General features: G+C 36.0%; 1 protein-coding gene across 1 annotated transcript; it reads right to left on the bottom strand.

Annotated features, from left to right (window-relative positions):
* Positions 1-5,703: 5,703 nt before the first annotated feature.
* On the bottom strand, positions 5,704-19,810 carry LOC145767329 (growth hormone-regulated TBC protein 1-like). The gene is made up of 9 exons (XM_082579131.1): positions 19,685-19,810; positions 15,288-15,448; positions 14,915-14,961; positions 11,842-11,926; positions 11,403-11,563; positions 11,011-11,171; positions 10,253-10,361; positions 8,358-8,543; positions 5,704-8,188 (listed from the first exon to the last, which is right to left on the bottom strand). The coding sequence occupies exons 1-9, from the start codon at positions 19,765-19,767 to the stop codon at positions 8,066-8,068; spliced, it is 1,116 nt and encodes a 371-aa protein (XP_082435257.1). The 5' UTR covers positions 19,768-19,810; the 3' UTR covers positions 5,704-8,065.
* Positions 19,811-23,366: the final 3,556 nt, after the last annotated feature.

Below are 23,366 nucleotides of genomic sequence, written 5' to 3'. Positions count from 1 at the left end.
TTTTCGTTTGTTTTCACTATTTATTTTTTAGCAGTCTTCTCCAGCCAGGCCAAGCCAATCTTACTCTTGAATTTCAGGAACAGTGTCAATATTGACTCAAAACAGCCATTCTGTCATTATGCAGGGTATTTGTAAAGGTCTCGATACATAGTATAGTGATAGATGTAGGTGCATTTATATTGATAGGACTTAAAAATAGAAATATATTCAACTTTGGTTTCTCCTGACCACTTGCTGTAGAAATGAAGAGAAAGTGACCCTCCATCATGCGTGAATGCAGTTTCACTCAAACAAGCAAAGAAAACTAAAGGAGTAAAAATAAGAAGCTGCCTATTGATCCTGAAATAAAGTTGGTATTTCTTGATGTCATGAACAATAGCAATGCATTCATCCAAGTTTGGTCTCCTAGTCTCTGCTGATTTTAAGGTCAGAAATGATATTGTACGGTATGTTTATGTAAAGGTGTATGCACACATATGCAATGCTACTTGTATGTCAGCCATGTCGGATAGTGTTGCCATTTTTATCTTCAAAGTGGCTATTTTTATCCACTTTTTGCCATGGTTACAATCAGGTGTTGCCAGAGTTAGGATTAAAGTTAGGAAGGGGTAAGGGTTAGAGTTAGGAATAAGGTTAGGGTTTTGATCTTTGACCATGACTAAACATTTTTTCCAAAATACAAGTTTTTGTTTTCAACAGCTATAAACGTTTCCTCAAATTAAAGCAGAATTCTTTATTTGGCAACGCTATTGAGGCTATAGTTACACTACATAGTGTAACTATAGCCACAGCCTTTTATCTTTGTATAACTAGTGTGTATCTGTGAATTTAAAGTCATAAACACCACTACAATACTGCATTCTTTGTGAAATAGTGGAGTGGTAATACTTTAACCTAATGTATTCTTTGTAGTATTTTTAAATAGGTCTGGTTTTAAAATAAAAACACTGTGCGGAACACCATGTATTCATTGGCCTTGTGGATTAACGCGCACCGCAAATTTTGCTTGTGATTTGTGAGATATCACGCGACATGTTGCGCTGGGGGGCCCGGCAGCAAGATCTGCACCGGGGCCCGGCAGGGCTCTTGGAGGCCCTGGTAATAGCTATGTCTGTTTATGGTTGAAAAAGTACTGTAACCTCTCCACCCGAATTGTTTTATAAAAGTGTTCACCAGATTTATATAAATTCATATTTTGTAGTCGCCCAAATCAAGATGATGCATTTATGGATAGGCTATTATGAAAAAAATTAAAGACTTTGTAAATTTTGATGCGAGGCAACTGTATCATGCCAATTGGGCAGTTTTATAAATAGACTATGATCAGATAATTTCATATTTTTTTGTTGCCCAAATCTAAACGATACAGTTATGTAAATGGGAAAAATTAAGGCAATGGCTATTTGACCGGCGCCGGCCTTTTAATCTGAAACACTATTTAACCGGCTCCGGTCTTTTAATCTGAAACACTATTTAACCAGCTCTGGTCTTTTAATCTGAAACACTATTTAACCGGCTCCAGTCTTTCAATCTGAAACACTATATGACCGATATCATATATAACCTACATTACTGTGGTTGTTCACAAAAAAGCCACTGCCTTAAATTAATGAATTTGTTCATTTTGGGGAAACTGCCTCACGCTAATTTGGGCAGTTGCATAAACAGACTAATCAGTTTTATCAAATAATTTCATGTTTTGAGCTGCCCAAATCAACACGATGCATTTGTGAAAATTAATAAAATTAGCTATATATATAGCAAATTTTGCGTTTTGATTTGGGCAGTTTCACAAAAGTATTAGAAACATATTTTGGTGGCTGCCCAAATTGGCATGATGCTGTTGGTTAAATGCATTTCTTACTACAGTTTGATCACCATGCAATACAATACATCAATATTGTGTGGCCAAATGAAGATTTTGCGGCACATTTCTTGTGCAAATAAGAGGCTGTACTTAGTTTGATAGGTAAAAGATATTAATTTATAGTTTTTCTTAATTCATGCAATTTTGTAGCTTTTCATATAGCAATTTTTGCCCTAATAATTGCAAGATTTTGCCCGAATTCGCGATGTTTTGAAACAACAGGGGGGGCGGCTGCCCCCCCTGACTCGTACGGCTATGCTACTAGCGGACCGGTACCTCGTCCTACTTACATTCACTTTTGTTGTTGCATGGCATGAGCAACAGCTTTAATCAATCAATCAATCATTTTATTTTTCGTCATTAACGCGTCCGGGACGAAAAAGATACCAACTACAAAAATCGATATAAACCTACCAGCACGTTAACGAACGGGAAAAGGTGGCAAAACCTTGAAAGGTTTAAAACGTGCCTGAATGAAAACTTATGTAGTAGGCTATATATCAGTAGTTAGCACGGCCACAAAACCCAAAAAACAGATAGCAAAAAATAAAACAAAAACAGAGAGATGCACACATGTAGTAATGAATGACAGCCCAATGAAAAGTGTTGTGGATTGAATTTGCCAGTTCCAATATTGATGTGGATGATCAGTCATAATAATAGGATGGAGAAAGAAAACCGGACATAAAAGAAACCCATCCTCAGGCAAAAGCCCGTTTCAATGTGGCCCAGGAGAGCAGGTGTTGAGCTCTTTCTACGGTTAGACTGCACATCACACAGTAGCCTAAGACGATTGAGGTTTGATATCCAGTTTAAGTTATTGTTTCTTGTCCTGGTGGATGATGAAATGGATGAGCTGGTAGATGATGATGTTGATGATGGATGATGATGACCTCATGGTGTTGATGAAGCTCTCATCCCCTTTTGCAACGTGTCGTGTTGATTATGGAGTATTGCGTTTGCGGTTAATATCTACAAACAGAAAAGTACAGCACAAGCAATCGATATTACCGGTATTGTTAGGTAAGCCTAGTCTTGTAAATAATTTCGGATTTCTACTAAAATCTTCACAAGAAGCCTTTCTACGTTATCTTTCTATTCAATCTATACTATTGCGTGTCCGTTTTGCTTAAATGTTGTTTTAGTTTGTGAATAAAAAGTGACTTTGTATCAGTCTTTCTAATTGAAGAAGGAAATTCGTTCCATGTTTTCGCACCTGTGAATTCTATTGAATGTTGAGTAGGCCTAAGCGTTTTTGAGAAGTATGGAATGTTTAGAGAATCATTATCATGGTTTCTTGTAGACAAGCTGTGATAGCTCAGTGGTTACGCGCCCGGCTCAAGATCACACGGCGCTGGTTCGACTCTCGGGGTGTGCGTTTGAGCAACGCATTTCAGGACTGCTCTCCATTCAGCGGCATCTAGTGAATGGAATAATTTCTCGGCAACAAGACTTCAACAATCGGAAAACTTCACTCTGCCAATCTCGGTAACCGGCCCTGCGTCAAGTGCCTCTACAAGTATGCGAACAAGTACCAGGAATAACCTATCAAGGCTTTGTCAGTCCGAGGATAAAGATTCAAAACCAAAACCAAACCAACCTCTTTGACATATTTAAAAAGGTTGGTGAAGCAATCTGGTAGTAAATTGTTGTGAAATTTAAACACGAAAACACCAATTTCCAGTTTGAACAATTGCTCAATTGATATCGGGATCTTGCTACAACTATCATTGTTGGGACGAAAAATACGATAAAATTTGTCACAGATTTTTTGAAGTTTTTGTATAAGTCCTTCGTTGCCATATTTCCAAGTCGTAATGCAATACCTCAGGTTACTTTCAATTAAAGAATGGTATAAGCAGATCAAATTTGACAAATTTAGACAGGGTCTAATCTTGGTAATTATGCCAAAATTTCTTCGAAGCTTTTGCAGCAAATGTTGCATGTGTGGTTTGCATTGGTTACTCCGACTGGTGGGGGTAATCACCCCCGCAGCCCCCCTCTAACGGAGCCCATGAGGAAGACCAACTTGCTAGGGCAAATGAGTTAAGATGGATCGGCGAGGAGGGAAGAAAGAATTTTTCTGAGAAAGGCATTGACTTTGATGGTAAAAGGAAACAGGGAGGTCCAAAAAGAACGGGTGAAGAATGATGCAGACAAGGTCGGATTGAAGGAAGATGCAATGGAGAGAGCGGGATGGAGAAGAAATATAAAAGAATCGGTCATACCCGTTAGTGAGGATAAAATCGAGTCTACCTAACTTACATGTTTTGACACTGTGGTTATTTATAGTTACAGCGTCGAGGCTCGTTAGTGGCCTATAACAACCTTCTCACAATGCCCGCCGCTGGCAGCATATGATAAATAGGCTGTCCTATCCTCAAGCCTGGTGCCGATAGAAAGAACTCAACATAGGATACCACACGAGTTCGTTTACATCGTGAATGGATAAAACAGCTTTGAGTCAGAACGTTACTCAATACATAGAGTTGTTCACAGACAATAAAAGCCAGAAGCGGAAGTTCAATTGTGTGTGGCATAAAATGAGGATAGGCTACTCAAGTATGAAAACATTGGCCAGAACTGAAATGCGTGCCGGAAATTGCCTATCTCAGAGTCACTTTGGTTGAAAGTGTTAGAAAATGTAGCAACGTACTTAAAGGGATAGTAAAGGAAAAACCTGACTTGGCGATTTTCCACGTTCTTTGTGGTTAACATGCTACCATAAAACAATTTTCAATAAAATTTTGCCCCATTGCGGTCTGACCACCATTGTGCGCGTGCTTTTGTCAGAGCTTTCAATGAGAGATTGGGCCTGAGCAACGAAGCGTGCGACTGTACAGTCTACGTAACAAAAGACTAGCAATCAACCGATCACGCAATAATTGTTACTGCGGGCGATTTGACTGTAGGCTATGTATGTATGTACATCAAAACAGCACATTTCAACATCAAAACAGCAGACAGTTTGCTCAAAACATCAGATGTGGTAACGTGGCTTTTGTTATTGCTGTCGTTTATTGCGTATTCTCGAGCAGTGTTTGCACGTTTTGGTCATTTTGAAAAAAATGAAAATAAATGAAACACTGGACTTTGCCAGCGCCATTGAAAACATTTTTTTTTCGGTAATTGTTTTTGAAATGTATTCTTGAATGTTCAGTATATTCATTTTAATGCTTAATTCCGGTTTGAAATTTTCATTTAGTATGCCTTTAACAAGTGAAGTACGGTAACCAATGAGTTTAAAAAAAAAAAAATTTTGAGAGCACGTTAGGCCTATCACAACTTAATTATTAAACTTTCAGCTGACTGGCTAAACGTTGCTCAAAATTGTTTGCTTACTGAGATAGACTACTTTCTTGATGTAGTTATTTTCGTATCGTGTGTTGCTACCCTAGCCTATTAGCTTGAGGATGAAGTTCGCCTTTCTGTTCTCCAAAAAGATTGATAACATTTTTGTTAAAACGGGTGTGCACTGTCGGCGGGCATCGAACAGACGACTGTTGGGTTGCATAGTGGATATACAAATTAGTTTTATTGACAACCAAAGAAAAATTACGCGACATCTCGTAACAACCAATGACAGTCAATCTGCTGGCAAGATATTGTAGACCCGTCTCAGCTAGCAAAAATTGCTATTCTATGTAGAATCAACGTTGAAACAATGGTAGTTTTTCGCTAGTTGGGACTAGTGTACATTCATAATGCTCTGTTATTATGAACGTACTAAAGTGATAAAGAAACCTGCGACAGTTTAAAAACATTCTTCTATAGTAATGCCCGGTTTCAAATGAAACGAACGTGACTGTGAAGCGGAACAAATGAAAGAAGCAATGATGGCCAAACAATCATTTTTAATTGAACGTCATTGAACTAAACAATAAAATGCAAAACAATACTTTTACATGAACCACTAAAAGCTTGCAACTTTTTAAGACATTACAATGTAATGTCAACTGAGAGTCAAAAACTTCGAAACCACGAACAAGTTCCACAAGCTGATATTGCAAATAAAATTAATTGTATGATTAAACTACAGCGGCATGTAGTTCGCTGTTGATTAAAAACATCACAGTTCAAATTCAAGTAAGATAGTCGTAAACACACAGTACAGAGTGCTAGTAAACCAAATTTAATGAAGTGCAATACATGCTAGCTCTCTTTTCAATTTCCCACATTTCAGCAACAAAATGTTGTGATAATGTCGGCAGGTAAGGGTGTTCATGCACAGCTCAACTTAACCCGTATAAGAATTTTCTAAGTGGTGATATTTGGGTAATTTTGTATTAATGTAATTGTAAACTTTTCAAAGTGGTGATATTTGGGTAATTTTGTATTAATGTAATTGTAAACTTTTCTAAGTGGTGATATTTGGGTAATTATGTATTAATGTAATTGTAAACTTTTCTAAGTGGTGATATTTGGGTAATTATGTATTAATGTAATTGTAAACTTTTCTAAGTGGTGATATTTGGGTAATTATGTATTAATGTAATTGTAAACTTTTCTAAGAGGTGATATTTGGGTAATTTTGTATTAATGTATTTGTAAACTTTTCTAAGAGGTGATATTTGGGTAATTATGTATTAATGTAATTGTAAACTTTTCTAAGAGGTGATATTTGGGTAATTTTGTATTAATGTAATTGTAAACTTTTCTAAGAGGTGATATTTGGGTAATTATGTATTAATGTAATTGTAAACTTTTCTAAGAGGTGATATTTGGGTAATTTTGTATTAATGTAATTGTAAACTTTTCTAAAAGGTGATATTTGGGTAATTATGTACTAATGTGATTTTAAACTTTTCTAAGAGGTGATATTTGGGTATTTATGTACTAATGTGATTTTAAACTTTTCTAAGAGGTGATATTTGGGTAATTATGTACTAATGTAATTGTAAACTTTGCTTTAAAGCTTTTTTTGCATAGTGCTAAATAATGTGAAAAAACTCCACTCAAATACAACAACTGATTCCTCTTTTTCGTTGAAACTGTTGGTCTGTTGAACATCCCGATGCAAAATCTCACGGTCATGTTTCGTAAAACCAGTGAGAGGTGACGAACAAGGTGCAGTATAACAGATGTTGAAAATGGGAAAGAAAAGCAAAAAAAATAAACAAAGTAAAAAAACAGAGTTCAGTTTCCAAAAATTCGACACAGTACTTGAAAAACTATCGGTTTCGTTTGAGTATGATGAATCAAAGTGGGAAAGTGTTGACTGGCAACAAAGCTCTGTCGTTGATTGCGCTTTATATAGTTTAAAATTTTAAATCACCATTGTGCAAGTATTTTATTTGAGGAAGAAAATCCGCTCAGATACGACTGAAAAAAATTCCTATGTCTAAAAAAACTCAGCTTTACCAATCCGACTTTTCAAATATTCTAGGACGCCCTTAGGGGGGCTGTCAGGACCACTATGTGAGGAAAAAGTGGCAAAAAAAGAAATTAATTGGATCATGAACGAATCTCCAATGAATCCAAATTCTAATCTCGCGTGTTTCGTTGAAGCTTTGCTGGGTTGAAGATGATGTGTACAATATAATCAAAAATATATCCAAAGTATGACAAGCATGCAAATTGTCGGAACACAAAAAAATTGAAACTTTTAAAATAAGACTTATCTAAACGTGTGAGTCAATGATTCTTTTTTGGTTAAAGACCCCTAAACTTCTTACAGTGAAAAATGGGCATGAAACTCTTAAATGTATGAATTTTTGATACTGTTTGGAAATCAATGCCTTCATGAAACTCGTTTAAAATTAAAGAAAAAAACACTGAGTGAAGCAAGTCGTTCTTGTGGTGGCCAACGATGGTAACCTGATTTCAAGTGGTATCTTATATCTTGCCGATAGCCACCACAACAATATTTACTTATATGAAGCAAATATGTGAAAATATACTTCAATTAAAACATTACATTTTGCACATTTGAGTTAAATTAATGCTGCTTTCTTCTAAAAAGTTAAAGAAAACATAAGATACGAAAAACACATCCTCCGCATGCAAGCACCTTCTTCAGGTTACATAATGCAAATTTGAGTAAAATATGAAATAATTAATTAAAGAACAACAAATAGAACGGTAAATTAAACATAATTTATAAAATCTCATTGAAACACTAGACAAAGTAACGAAAAAACGTAAAACTTCAAAGATGGTATGGGAGTTTTTTTTTTTGGAGATAAAGAATATCCGTGATCACTTTCTGGCAGCCTTCGCTTTTCTGTAAGCTTCATCCTCTTCTGCGACAAACCCCATATTTCGTTCTCGCAGCTGTGCTATTTCACTACTTGGCAGTGGGTTGGGCAATGTGAAGCAGTTCTGCATAGACAAATTAGAGTCATGAAATGTTGCACAAAAACTTCATCAGATGCCTTTGCTAAGCTCCCATGGCATTAGATGAAGAACAATAATTTTTTTTTTAGAAATAATACTGTATTAGAATCATAAAAACTCAATGATGTCGAATTGGTAATAACCAACAACATACCTGTAGAAACTCATGGCACTCCAAGACATATTTATCCGTTGGAACTTTCTTAAAAAGTTCAACCATGTCGTACATGGCCCCACAAGACGCTACAGCCTCTGCCTTTTCGTGGATAATGGTCAGTGCAACTCTAAACAAAATCTTGGAGCCTTCAAAAAACAAACAGTCCCAAATACGGAGAACAGTCTGAAAAAAAAAGTTTAACTTAAGACAAACTGTATTTTGAGTTTTTGAAAAATTTAGCAAAAATTACAAGCCTTCGGTACCAAATTACGGTTTAAATTCCGCCAAACAGTTGCATGTAAAAGGAAATACCACATGCGAAATAACGTTATTAACTGTTAAAAACGAAGAACTAATAATAGTGTAAACAGCAAACAGCTTATAATTAAACACAAATAGAAAAGACAAGATTAGAAATGAAGTTAACAGAAACAAAACACATTCAAAGATGTCATTGAAACAGCAACAAATCTGAAGAGGCAATGCGGCGGGACATGTAACAAGAAGGACAGACAACAGATGGGCCAAAATAATCACAGATTGGACACTGTCACGGTTCTTTCTATCTCTTACCAGGAAAGAGATTTGGGAAAGATTAATGACGTAGTTTATTGAGATATCAAACGTAAAACAGTCAAATAAATGGTGAAATAGTTCTACTTGTGAGATGATAAATGAAAATTCTTGAAGGACTCGAATGGTTCAGCACTTCCAACAAATAATCAAAATAACAGTAAACAGCAAAACATTCCAACACCTGTAACTCTTACAATCGACCTCAACGTGCTTCATTCACAGCTTCCCATACAACTCTAATCTCGATCACACCTTCTAATAGCACCAACTCTCATCTACTCAAATTCAATTCTCAATCTCAATAGGCTAGTAATAATTACGCCAATATTTATAGCCGGTTTGTTTTGACCAGTAACTTTGCGAAAGTACGATAATGATACGTCATAAAAACTCATTGCTCTGGTTAAGCTTTACTACCAGTAAACATCATTGTGACGTCATACTGCCTGACAAATTGCTCAATTAAGTTCCAAGGGGAACCTTCTAGTCTTGTATGCAGAGTCTTCTAGAAGTACATTTCATAATAACGATTTTGCAATCAAAGGTCGCTATAGGACAGTAACCGATAATAACATTTTGTAAGAATTATACAATTAAAACAGTACGCTTGGTCAACACATAATGTAGCCTACCGCGTGGGCTATAGCCTACCCAGGGCTGCCATCCATATAGACCCCAAAATAAAGACAAACAAAATATTAAATTTTCATACGGACTGAAATCAACGTTTTTGAACAAACAAGATAACATTTTTGTAGTTGTTGAAAATAAGAAAAAATGAGGACTCAAATCAGAAATAAGGACAAAAAATTGTCTACGACATGGCCCTTCAAAGTGAAGACAAATCTTAGAAATAAGGACGGTATGGCAACCCTAGCTATACCTATTGATTGTGACAATGTGACAGACACCAAGATATACAAAAAGAGTCAGAGGAAGACCGAAAAAAAGATGGCGGGATAACATTGAAGAAAAGATTGACATCACCTGGATGAGAACAGCGAAAGACAGAATGATGTGGAAAGATATGCGGAGGCCATCTGCCAGCAGCGGCATGACTGGCTTGTAATGAAGAAACAGCACTGTAATTATGAAACTAGTTTATAATACAAGTCAGTGCTTTATAATTTTAAAAGGCTGACATAACACATCAGTATGCAAAATAATCAACACCAAATATGGATAAAAGAGCTGATGCTTAACTTTAACAATAGTAGTACAGTATCACTATCAGCAGTTAGTGCCGCACCTAAAACGAAGAAAAAACATTCTTCTAAAACTACTCGGCAATTGAAATAGCATCTGGCATCACTTACTTCGGTTGGTAATACGTCAATAAACAGGCAGATAAACCATTTTGAAGCAATCAACTTCCACGAAGTTCCAGTGTTGTCAAACTTTTCTTGTACAAGTGGGTACTTTTTTCTACAACACATCATAATGACGATAACGACAAGCTCAATAGTAACTGCCATGTACTGGTAATGGATTGAGTTTCGCTTTTAGTAGTAGTATCATCAATCCTTATTTCATAAGTGTACATAGAGCGATCTGACTCAACCTAATACTACGGGTTCGCTGTGGTAATAACGGCTTGTCACGAGCTGTCAGGACACAATTCCCTGATCATGTGCAATGATGAGGGAAATAATCGTCATGATTACAGTCATAAGTTATACCATCGCTGGCAGATGACCTTCACAAACGCCACACTGGTATATGTTAAACATGTAAAATCTACTATCGAGAATGCTTTAAACATGAAAACAAAACTATAGACGTAACTATTTTGCACCTGACAATTTACTAATAAAGCTTCTCTTAAAAGGCATGATTTTGAACGAAAATTGTTCATATACGTCACTGTATAATTTGAAATAAGTAAAGATAAATGGATCAAAATAAAGCTGCAAGTTAAAAAAGGAAGGATTCTCAAATATGTCTTGGATTGGATTATGATACCAGAGTTGGGTTTAAAATGGATGCAATTGTCTTACATGCAAACAAGAAACAGCAACTGATTTTGCAGACCGCTGTTTTGAATATTTCTAATGCAATAAAAATTGCACCACACCTGACGAGATCAGTGAGTACACCAATTTCCGCTCGTAGAGCTGCCATGGTGGTGGAATAGTAGGAAGGAAGTATTTCATCAAGCAGAGCGATCATTAACCAAAAGCAACATTCTTCTTCTTTCACAACAAGTAACAATAATGCAGCAATGTAGTTCATGCCCTGCATGATAAAAATTAATGCTAGCTAAGAAAACAATAATCACAAAAAAATCCGCACCGATACTTTGAAAATAAAATTGTACGCATGTTCAGCTCTAATATGCTTGCAAACTGGAGTAACTATGCTTTGTATGATTACAAAGCTGAGAGGTCACATATGCCGGTCACACTAACCATGAAATCACAACAAAGAACGGTCGATTGTCAATGAGCGCCGATGCAGTGCACTTACTTGACAGTAGCAGACCGAAGGGTTATGTCTCCCGTACGCGACAAGTACATTTCTAAGATTTGATTTTTTCTCAGGCTGATTTTGAAAGTGAATATTGTCAGGAAAGGTCCGATCGAGGTCAGTTTGAATTGTCTCTTGAAGCGTTGCTTCAACCTCAGCATCTGTGATATGAAAACAGTTTTCTGACACTGTTCTGGCCTTTCATTAAACTTGTAACGGTGACAACTTGAAGTAATTACCCAAACATCATCTTTTGCAAACCACTACACCATTAGGGACTGCACACGTTTTCACTTTAAAACAATGCCATATGTTCATAAATCAAAACATATATATATGTGATCATGAATTTGATCACATTACAGATATGTACCGTAGTTCAAAAGTGGGAGAAATTGTATAACAGTGCAACTGAATTAGAAATTTGCAAAACAATGACCTTGATTTGGTTTCGACAATAAGTTTTGATAATGCCCAGAATTTCTCTCCATTTTCTTCCGAGCACCGCTGATGTCCATCCAAGCCTAAACAAGAATAAACATAAAATAAATAAAACGTTGTTGAATTTTGCCAATAACAATATAATCCATCAAAAGCAACCAGCTCATTAACCTCCCAGAGAATGCCGGTTGTGGTTTTTATATAGTTTCAATGTCACTAAGGTAATATTTTATTGGCTGGCAACATAAAAGCAATGTAAAAAACAGCATGTGCTTGCTGAACAGAGCATCTGGCATTCGCTTCTACATCAGTGAACTTGTGTTTGAGGCTATGTCAAGCAAATACCAAAACAGAATGGAAGAACACTAAGCAAACATTATGAAACAAAGACACTTTTTTTCGAAAAACAGTCTTCATATTTTCACTAATAAATTTGAAAACACAGCCAATATATACATCAAAATTAGAAATGTACGATGTACCGATACCAATATTTTGGCCGATACCGATATCACTTTTTTAGGCTGATATCGATATTTTGGCCGATACTTTAGTGTTACAAAAAGAAGCAATTTTGGTATTTGCAAGTAATTATATCAAATGCTAAGCTTTACCTTATTTGCATAAAAACTATTAAAAAAAGCTTTGAATTGGCATAATATGCCAATTCATTTTATGCAAATAAGTTTTATGTTTTATGCAAATAAGTTTTATGCAAATAAGGTAAAACTTAAAGCACAAGATCAAAAGTAAAACCACAAGATCTTGTGCTAAAACACAAGCCGTGGCACCACCGCGACTGACACAGTGACAAATTAGTCTAAAACCAAAAAATCCCCAAAATTCAAAATTAGTTGTGTTCAAGTTTGACGCTTACAATCAATAAATAACAAAATATGCCACAAAACCAACCAACTTTGGAAATTTATAGAGCAGCAAGGGGAACTTCAAATGGGCAAAATTAGGTGCTAAAGTGGCAATATTACGTCATTATGAGTGACAATGGACGGATTTGGAAGTCCTTGGCACTTGAAGATTCAAGAATCCAATCCCAACTCAATGTTGGGTCATAATAGTAGGTTTTAGTAATGAAAGGCCACCGTGATTGAGGACTGGGGTATAAGGGAAGAAACATTACATCATAATTGGGGTTTCTGAAAAATTAATGAAGGGTTTGCGCAAACTCTCCAAATAGGCTATCATAATTGATAATAAGATGTAAAATGTAAACCAAGTCATTTGTGTAGTCGTACAAAAACTATTCGACAAGTAATGTGCAACCTAAGGGCGATAGGCACTTTAACATACTGATATCCCATTGAACCACGAACCCTCAACCAATCAGAAGCTTCGCTGTTCATGACGTCATCAAGGTTGCGTTTCTCGGAACAAAAGAAAAATGCAACTTCCCACTACTGCTATTGCTCTTGTTTGTTGTGTAATTACCAAAAAAAATTTAAAGTAATAATCAACTCTCTGGCTGAATGCTGAAATGGTCACAATTGGACGGACAACCTAACATCTGATGGTTCGTTCAATTGGATATCAGCAGAGATGTACGTATACGCCGCAAATTCTACGCCGCAGACCTGCGGCGTAGACTTTTTGTTTACGCTAACGCTTGCGGCCACATTTTTTGTATAGTTTGCGCTTGAGGCTACGCCGTAAAGTTTTCGCGGTTTTTTAGCGCATAGCGTCAACGCATACTTTTTAATGTCTTTTTTTTGATACAACACGCCAATACCTTCCAGAGCTGCAGTTGAAAGAATGTTTTCAATGGGCAAAGACATATTGGAACCAAAACACAGCAAAATGTCAGATGAACACTTTCAGATGCTTGTGTTTCTTCGTGTAAATTCAAAATATAACTTGTTTGTTTCGAGTGGTTTATACCGTGACAATGTTTGGCACCTAGCAAACAAAATTAGTTTACGCTAGTGTATGCGCTGACGCCGCCAACTTTTTTTACAAGTTACGTTGACGCATACGGCGTATGTTTTTTGGAACGTTTGCGTTTACGCTGACGGCGTCAATATTTTTTGTATGCGCGTACATCACTGGATATCAGTATGTTAAAGTTCCTACCTCTAAGGGCGCTTGTCGTTTGGTTGAGAAGCTTTTGCCAGGTCAAGACTACCCAGGTACCAAAAATGTATAATTTTGCATCGTTTTTACGTTGCTAAACGCTTAAAAAACCCATGTAGCTTGGTTGTTTTTAGTGAGCTGGTTCTATCAGTTTGTGATTTAATTTCCACCTTTTGTTGTAATAAACTCATCAAGCTTAAACAATGTCAGAGTAAGTAGGCTGCACATTGCGCAACGAACTCCCACAGCCACAGTTATCACCACTTGCTGCTGACAAGTCAAAGAAAACATCTACGTCTTTTGATGATGCCGATTTGCGTCACATTTTTGTGTTTTTTATCTATAGTGATACTTGCTGTTGCTATTTCTGTTACGTTTAAATGATGTCACGTCATTATGCCAATTTGAGATATAATTTAATTCATGACGTTGCATGGATGAAAAACTGTTACAAGTTAGGCCTATTCTGCTGAGAGTAAAAAAGAAACACAAATGATAAATATTGGAGAAATTGAGTCTCCTTACACAACTTAAGAATCGAACAACGCAAAACTGCTGAAACAAAACGTTTTGTTTAAGTGAAAGAATCACTGCAAGGAACCAATGTTAAAACGTGCGCACAAGAAGTCATGGGAGTGCGACGTATCAAAAATTTGAACAGGTTGTTATTTTTCTACATCAATGTGACGTTAGTTACTACTTTAAAAAAATTATATCTTTGCTTTTGTAGAAAATCCGCAGCAAACGCCTTTTTTTACGTGTTTAGTATCGGCCAAATTTTGCCGATACCGATACTCAAAAAATGGCCGATATCACCGATACCGATATATCGGTACTTCTCTAATCAAAATAAAATATAACCATAAATATTCATTACAAAATTTTAAGTAGTTTGTAAAACAAATACTTTTTTTTGTAAACAAGTGAAAAATATATCTTGTGTTTTATACACTGCAACCACTTTCTTGCTCATTGAAATGTCTTACTTTAGGTCTGTAGCTTTCTGGTATTCCTTTTCGACAAAAACGTTTAGCTGCAATTAAACGTAAGAAGTTTAAGTTTATTTAAATAGTTATTATAATGTGAATACGATATGCACATTGCATAGTTTCATAAGCAATGGCCATTCATGTACACGTAAATAAGTGGTTCCAGCCCTTTCACTATTATAATGATAAAATAACAGCAATTTCGGTTTATTTTGTTCTGTTGGTGTTTAAAGTAATTCTGATTAAGCAAAATTCAATATTTTGTATAAGTCTGATCAGTCCACTGTACTGACTGTAGTGACAATTTTTTTAAAATTTGAGTTCGAGATGAACCTTCTACACAAAATTTGTGATGTTCTCATGCACTTACTTTTTCTATCCGGTTTTATTTTATGTTTTAGACCATTCTTCATGGCTTTTTCCCATCTCATTGTGCGACGTGCCAAAACTGATATATACTCAGATTGAAAATCTTCATACATTTTGTAATCAAAATTAGCTGTCCTTTCAAATCCATATGGATCAATCTGGCTAAAAACAATTTCTTCAATTAGTGATAGTTTATAGTCAGTCACCACTCACCATCTTTGCTTGAAACAGACTGTGCATCAACAAAGGTTATCTGCCCTCATGAGTCATGGTTTTGAACTAGCCTAGCTTACCCAGTGTAGTCAAAGCTGTAGAGCTCAGTGTTGTGTTTGAGGCTGTTTCAGTGACTTCTAGAGCTGTACTGATGAGAGCACCTGTTTCTGAAAGGGTCACCCAAGCCAGGTTGGTCGAAAGGCAGAGGCCAGACAAAATGGAAAGACAATCTCTTAATGACAGTGACACAAATCAATCACTCTCTACACAAATCAATCACTCTCTTCCAACCTGCCTTGAGCCAGCATGGAAGCAGTACCAGTCATGAAATCATATGGTGAATTTTAAGAAGCTATGTTTGCAACACTGAAAATGCAGACAGATTTGAACAGTATTTCTTGTATCTATAATGTTCTCCAAATATTGTCATAAACAACCATAAATACAAAATGTGACATATTTTATGTGAAGTCTCAATCAAAAAATGGCACCTAATGTTTTTGTTAAGTTTTAAAACTAACTGGGAGATGACCTAGGCAGGAATAGCATTGTTGTCTGTACTAGTATGGGCTAGTGTAGTTTAACAGTTGAATCGAGTTGGTTTGCGACTGAATATGTTCAAAGTATTATAAGTTTTTATTAAAATATTCAGTTCTTAGTTATGCTTGTATTTGTTTTCTATGTTTATGTTACCGTACTCAATGGTTTTGCTTCTTCATTGCAGCATATACAGTTATACACTACAGTACAGATGTTTCAAGTTTGGTTATCAACAATTTTGTGTCTAAATTTGTAAATAGCTTTGACAACACATCCCAAACGTTTTCTACACGTACGTGTGTCCTCATCAGAAATGGGTGCAACCTAGTTCGTACCCTGAACAGTTCGTACCCTCAGTTTGTACTCTGAAAAGATCGAGAGAAAAAAATTAAAAAAAGCCAAAGTTGCTGATCGCAGTTTAATAGCACAAAGCCGAACTCGCTGATCGGAGTTTCCGCAAACAAACTCGAGGGTTAGGGTTAGCGGAAACTGCGGAAAAATATTTGCAGAAACTGCGATCAGCGAGGGTTAGGGTTAGAGCATAGATTACTCTATGGGGGCATTCCATTTATAATCAAACACCTCTTGTAACCACTAGTCACAGATTTTGCTTATTTTGACATATTTTATACATACTAAAAAATGATGACAATAGCAAAAAAAAAATTTGAGATATCTTCATTGGGGGCCGAGATAGAGCACTTTGAATTTTCGGCCACTAGTAGGATTTTGGGAGCTGAGCACAGCCATTTTTTCATTTCGCGCCTTCATTTTTTGGCAATAGCTCTTTACCTTGAACGATTTTCATAATGAAAACATGCACTTTACCAATTTAAGACCCAAGGAATTCATTTTTGCACTTTAAATTATGCTAAGATGAACATTTCAAATGGTAATTTAGGTTTAAAGTTTTTCTTATTTTAGTTTTGATACGCTAACTTTGGGGGAATATTTCGGAGCGTTGGGAAAAAGGTGCAAAAAAAAATTTTTTTTTCTTTGAACAAAGCAATTGAAGTATAATACTTTTACCAAATTTGGTTGATGTAAGTTTTGCATAAACCAAAATAATCAACTTAAAAAACACCAGTAATTTAACTAAAATTGTTATGAAGAAATGGCTATATATAAAGTTAAAACATAGGACTTAGAGCACATCAAATGCTCTTTGAACATCTTTTGCAAGTGTATTTGAGGACAGTGTATCCCTATTGCCTTAGTTCTGCTTTATTTTATTCCTTTGTCTTAAACTAGAACAGAATGACAAACTCAGTAAACTTATATGTACCCTACCATAAACATTGTAAGAGATCTCAATACAAACAACACAAACACAAATCACTTCATCAACTTTTAAGGTTGGATGCATCAATAGCAGTTTTTTAAGTGGTTGATTAAGCCAATTTTCTGATTGGGTAATTAAGAATCAGTTTTCACAGTACACACTACACAAGTATCTACATTCTACAAAAGGTCATTAAAGGTTTGTTCAATTTTCTTCAAGTCTTCTTTTTTGATTACATAGTGGCGTCCAGATATTGTTACAGGGCTAGGAGATAAAACAACACATAAAATATGATCAGAAGGAACACAGCAGAAATCATCCCTCGGCCAATAGATATATTGAGATGGTCCATGAGGTGCCTTGAACTTGATGTTGACATCTCCTTCGTCCCTAAAAACTTCTTGCACCATGCCAAGCCATCAATATAAATCATATGTGAATGCAACATAGTCAAAGAGAGGCAGTAGTTTCAAAGAATTTGTGTATTCTAGTAAATTCTTTATCATCACTAAGTGATAAGATATGTGAGAAGATTTTGGTTCAAAATAATGAAAAGATTGTGTACCATGTACAGTGGAGCCTTGAACATACCTTTCTATTGTGTCGAATTCTTTGAAGTTCATTGCTTTGAATGTCAAAAAACTGTATGCCTTTTATGTATATACTCTTTACAGAATTTCATTAATGCATCAAAATCGAGAATTTGGTTTGTGTAAGGTCTTTGAAAACTTGCTCATAGTGGCCAATCGTTTCACTGTGCCTCCTATTCCATCACAAGGAGACTTACCATGACTGGTGGCAAAAAAAGTCTAGGAGCAATCCATTCAAAAATCAGTTTTATGATACCGTAACAGAGGTTAAGCAGGTTTTTGTAGTTTTTTGTACTGAGCTGCATATCCATCAGCAAAATATTCGATTTTCCTTATTTTTTCGTTTAGTTGAAGATGTACAAAAGTTGTAATTTGTTGAAAAACTTTGTAGACAAATCATGCTGTATCATGGCACAAATCATCTGAAATAAAACACATGGATTGTTGGATCCAGCCACCCTCGGTAATGGGGACATCACCGGATTAAAACTGGACTACTACTACTAATACTACTGTTGGACAAATTTATCTTCAGAATTCTTGTAATGAAATGCCACTGGATGTATTGAGATTGACTTTGATTTCAGTGGAATGATTGCACTTCATCTTGAACAACAAACCTGTAATTTTCTGCAAAATCCAAAATAGCAATGTACAGCTTTCAAAGTTTAGTGTTTGTTTGCGTTCTGACAGATACTTAGCTATGAAAGAGTGTGCTGTAAGCTTGTCCACTGCTTGTGTTAGAATGTCTGTGAAAGATGATGAAGAAACTAAGGTTTTTAGAGTTGATCGATCAGTGAACTGCCATTGTGTATAAACATTAAACAATGTCATCTTCAGATTCACCTCCTAGCTTTTCTGTTAAAAATTGGTGTAAAACTTCTCTTCCAGGACAACTTTCACATCTATGCACCATGCACATCTTATTTTCTGTGTTACATATAATACAATCATGGACATAAAATCTTTGTAATTTTGAGTCATATTAGTAGCATTACATAGTAAGATAGTGTTCTGGTGTTGTGTACACACACATACTGAGTGTGTACCACTGCGTGAGACGTTAATACACCATTTAGGGCACAAGTGTCACAAAATTTTGATCAGACTAGCTGTGTGATATCAGCTGACTAATAAAACATTGGTAATTTGACACATCAAAAATTCATAAAGAAACGCACGAGAATATGGCGGAACCCTACGAATATTGTGACAAAGCATCAGTTATGTTTCAATTATATTCATGTTTTTGATCATATGGGTTGATATTTTCTAAGTTGAATATTTTGGTTTATGCAAAACTTACATCAACCAAATTTAGTAAAAGTATTATACTTCAATTGCTTTGTTCAAAAAAAAAAAAATTTTTTTTGCACCTTTTTCCTAACGCTCTTAAATATTCCCCCAAAGTTAGCGTATCAAAAATAAAATAAGAAAAACTTTAAACCTAAATTACCATTTGAAATGTTCATCTTAGCATAATTTAAAGTGCAAAAATGAATTCCTTGGGTCTTAAATTGGTAAAATGCATGTTTTCATAAATAATAAATCTGACTATGCACTATATTATAACTGTAACGACACTCTGGACTGAAAAGCACTACTTGAACAAGTGATACAAATCTCATGATCATTCTTGTATCTTTTTTTCAGTCTGGAGTGTCTTAATTTTAAGTGACACTAAATAGAAGCTGTCAATAAAATCTCTATGAAATTGCTCATATACCGGTATATAATCAAGAGAAAGCTGTGTTTAATGTCATCATACCATACCTCATATTTCCCACAGTTTTTTCTTGGGAAGTGCGATTATACTTCGAATGCAAATCATTTGAATTCTTTGAAGTTTCAGCCATTACAAATCTACAAGTTACTTTTTACAACTCATAAAATTTCTTATCCGGGCTTCTTATAAAGAATAGACAAAAGTTAGTTAAGTATTGTTATATCACTAAACCTGACTACCTTTATAATGGCCAACGCATACTTCAAATATTATAGCCTATTATTACAGGCCTCTAAACTCCTTTATTTTTCTGAAAACCAGGCAGCCAAGTTTTTACGATCCTCATACAAAATCTGTCATCAAAAAAGATGCATTCTGATAAGCATCGTTACTGCATTAGGCAGTACCGTACTTTACTGCAGCCTAATGCAGTAACACAAAGTCATGAAATGCAACGCAAAACTAACTTTAGCCAGAAAATTACTCTTTTTTTTCATTGATTTGTTAGTTGAAACAGCTTGGATTAAAAGCTTGCCGTATGTCTAGAAATATCTTCGCTTGTTTAAAGCTCATTATCTCTACGACAACATGTCTCTTTTTAGTGAAATCTCCCCATCCCCATTCCCCAACAGAAATTTTGTATCCCTGACGCTAACCAGAGTTGCCAAATTCTCCAGAGCAACACAACTAAACTACAAAAAAAAAAAATTATAGAAAACAGACTTGATAAACAAAAACTACAGTATGTATAGTCAGAGATGGGCGTGATCTGGAAGATCACTTTTTTGTGTGATCTTGAAAGTCAATAAGATCAAGATGACTTTGGAATTTAAGTTTACTTACTATAGGTCCGTGACTGTTTTTATTGTCACAACATTGACGATTATTTCGGATTGAACATTGTTAGTAGGCTACTATACGTATAGGCTTACTACTCACAAACCTGTGCTACGTACTACTTATTAACGACTGCAATCTTATCAACTGTACTCAAGTCGGCCTATAAACTGACTGATTTGTTAAAGTATGAATTTATAAAGATAGGCCTACTTTTAGTGTTTTTGCTTCGTCCTTTATGCTAGCAGTTAACAGTTGTTATTTTTGCATAGGTGTTTTTTTTTCTCATACTAACTTACTTTTGTAGGGCATGATATTTTTTGATGTTACAATGAAACTACAGGAATCCACTTTTTTGTTTACATTTTTGCAGAACTTATGCTTATTTTGTTTGCAACGTAATGCCGATGCTTTAGCCTACATTTGTCACATTAAAAACACGGGAAGCAGCTGACTCGATGACTAATATAGTCTTTCGCTGCTTCCTGTCTGTTGTGGAATATACTTGTAGCCTACCGGTTTATATTTGTACCGTATACTATTTTTCGCAGCAGACAAAATAAAAGGTTTCTCTCTCTCTATATATATATATTATAGAGACATTTTTTTTAACTGGCACTGTAGGCTACAAAGTAGCCTAATTAGTGGTCCTAACTAGTAGGCTACAGCTTATAGTCCACATCAAATTATAGCCTACAAGGCACATGATCCTCATAGCTTACCTAAAGTAAATCAATTTAATTTATTGATAGTTATAAACAAAAGAGTTTACTTCCGAATATTTTATTAGTAGCCTGTCGTATCTCGGTTTTTGAGGGGGCTAAAAACTCATCAGTAGGCCTACTGTTGTGTGCGACGCGAACACAACAGGTACGGTACTAGTTAATTGCGCCGGTGACGTCACGATTTTCCTAATCCACCCGGCAGAACTGAGCAACTGTTAAAGCACGCCAACTTGAAGAAATCACTCGGTTTCCAATGACTACTTCGCAGCAATGAAGTTTATACGGTTTTTCTGTCAAAAAATAACACAACATAAGACACTAGTCACAATTCACCAAGCACAACAGTCGAACTGATAAACGTATCAAATTTGTTGACTAACAGTTCTCAATCCACTGTACGGTACACAAGTTGGCCAATGACGCACTGAATAAATAAATTCGCGATGTTACCTTTCACAATTATTACGTAGGCTACCGTGCAACCATAACGCTAGACCAATATTAAAAACAAAGAAACGTGGCAGTTCACATGGCCTAGTTAAGATCGGTTGACAAGAATTAATTTCCATTAGGCTGACAAATTATTGGTCAATAATTCAGTAGTAAACATAACATGAATCCACAATTCACGACACAAATCAATCAATCATACAATTCAGAATAATAAACGTACCGGTAGTATGACCGGATCAATAATGCCAAATGATGCACTTGTACGCAAAGGATTCTATCAGGGGCGCCGGAAGCGGGGGGGCAGGGGGGGCGGATGCTCCCCTGCCCTCAATTTTTCTGCAGATGGAGGGGCAGGGGGGGCATTGGTGCCCTTTTAAAGTCATGTAAGCTACTGCACATTTTGCAATATAACAATTTCTGTTATTCGCTTTTAGCCTAATTATAATCTTTCATCTTTACCTCAAAATAATATGTACGGCACAAAATTTTGCAACACAGTTAACAGGCCTTAACACTCGTTTATTTTTCGACAGCCATCGTGGCCTACCGGGAGCTCCTTCTCGGCGGCCAAATCTGCGTGCTTGGAGGCCAAAATACAAAATAAAAATAACGATAGCACAAGGAAATAGAATTAAACTTGCAACAATGCTAAAATGATCACTTAGCGTTGTTGAAGTCTGGGCCTGGGCGACGTCCTACAATAGAATCGTTGCACCACGCAATAACTACTTTATCGGATTGTAATCCAGTAGGCCTACTGCGGGACCATCTAACGACACTCGCACGAGTGTCTCCAATGTGGCTGATTTTAAAGAAGTTCACCACTCCCCTAGAATTCTTTTTAGCAACGAAAAACAACGTTCGACATGTGTTGACGATGACGACAAGATAATAAAATAAATATTTCAATGATGTGAAGGACATTACCGGTACTAAAAGAAGCATAATTTTTGCAAAATATGATCAAAAACTGTTTTCACCTCGGATGTCAACTAACTTAGTTCTCCTTTTTAACAACGATTCAATGTCCGACAACATCGAATCGACATAAAAACGACAATATTGCCAGCCGATGTAGCCTAAATTAGCACTTTGAATTAAGACTTTGTTAAAATAAACGTCGGGAATTACAAACAAGACTTACAGCGCTGGTGATCGCAGATGGATATATTCCATCAATAACAAATATTTCCGCACAATACAACAGTGGCGATTATGACGCGCTGACCTAATTTTGCGTCACTCTTTGATACTACAGTACATTTTCGACAGTTAATCCACGATCATTCTATTGTGAAATTAAATAATTGGATAGAAGAGACCGGCGGCCAAACTTGGCCGATTGAGGAGGTAGCACCGGCGGTCATTCAAGCACTACTTAGCGGCCATGGCCGCAGGCTGCTTTAAGGCTTGACAGTAGGTTACATCATTATAACATACCGTGATGGCCTTCTTTTTATACCGGACACTTGTAGGCTATCATTACTCAATGCATAGTGAGCTGATAGATTAGCATTATCGCAATATCTTATCTTAAAACTTGAAAAAAAATTGGCCTTTTAGTAAGCAAAAGTGCCTTTTTTTCGTAATCTTGCACCCCCAGTCAAAAATCGTTCCGGCGCCCCTGGATTCTATAGTGATTGACTCTGCAATATTTAAGTTTGAAGTATTAGCCTAACAACAATTTACGCACACCAGAGATAGGCTACTACGT

Source organism: Aplidium turbinatum, chromosome 3 (genome assembly GCF_918807975.1).
Source record: "Aplidium turbinatum chromosome 3, kaAplTurb1.1, whole genome shotgun sequence".
Classification (NCBI taxonomy): Eukaryota; Metazoa; Chordata; class Ascidiacea; order Aplousobranchia; family Polyclinidae; genus Aplidium; species Aplidium turbinatum.
Note: the sequence above shows the minus strand (reverse complement) of the source record. Positions and strands in the feature narration are given on the sequence as shown.

Bases quoted from the DNA above. Each gene is read 5' to 3' on its own strand.
- LOC145767329 (XM_082579131.1), bottom strand. From the start codon at position 19,767: ATGGCTGAAACTTCAAAGAATTCAAATGATTTGCATTCGAAGTATAAT. The intron at 14,962-15,287 runs GTAAGTGCATGA...GTTTAATTGCAG, and splicing joins AATAAAACCGGATAGAAAAA to CTAAACGTTTTTGTCGAAAA. The intron at 11,172-11,402 runs GTAAGTGCACTG...TTTATCATGCAG, and splicing joins CTTCGGTCTGCTACTGTCAA to GGCATGAACTACATTGCTGC.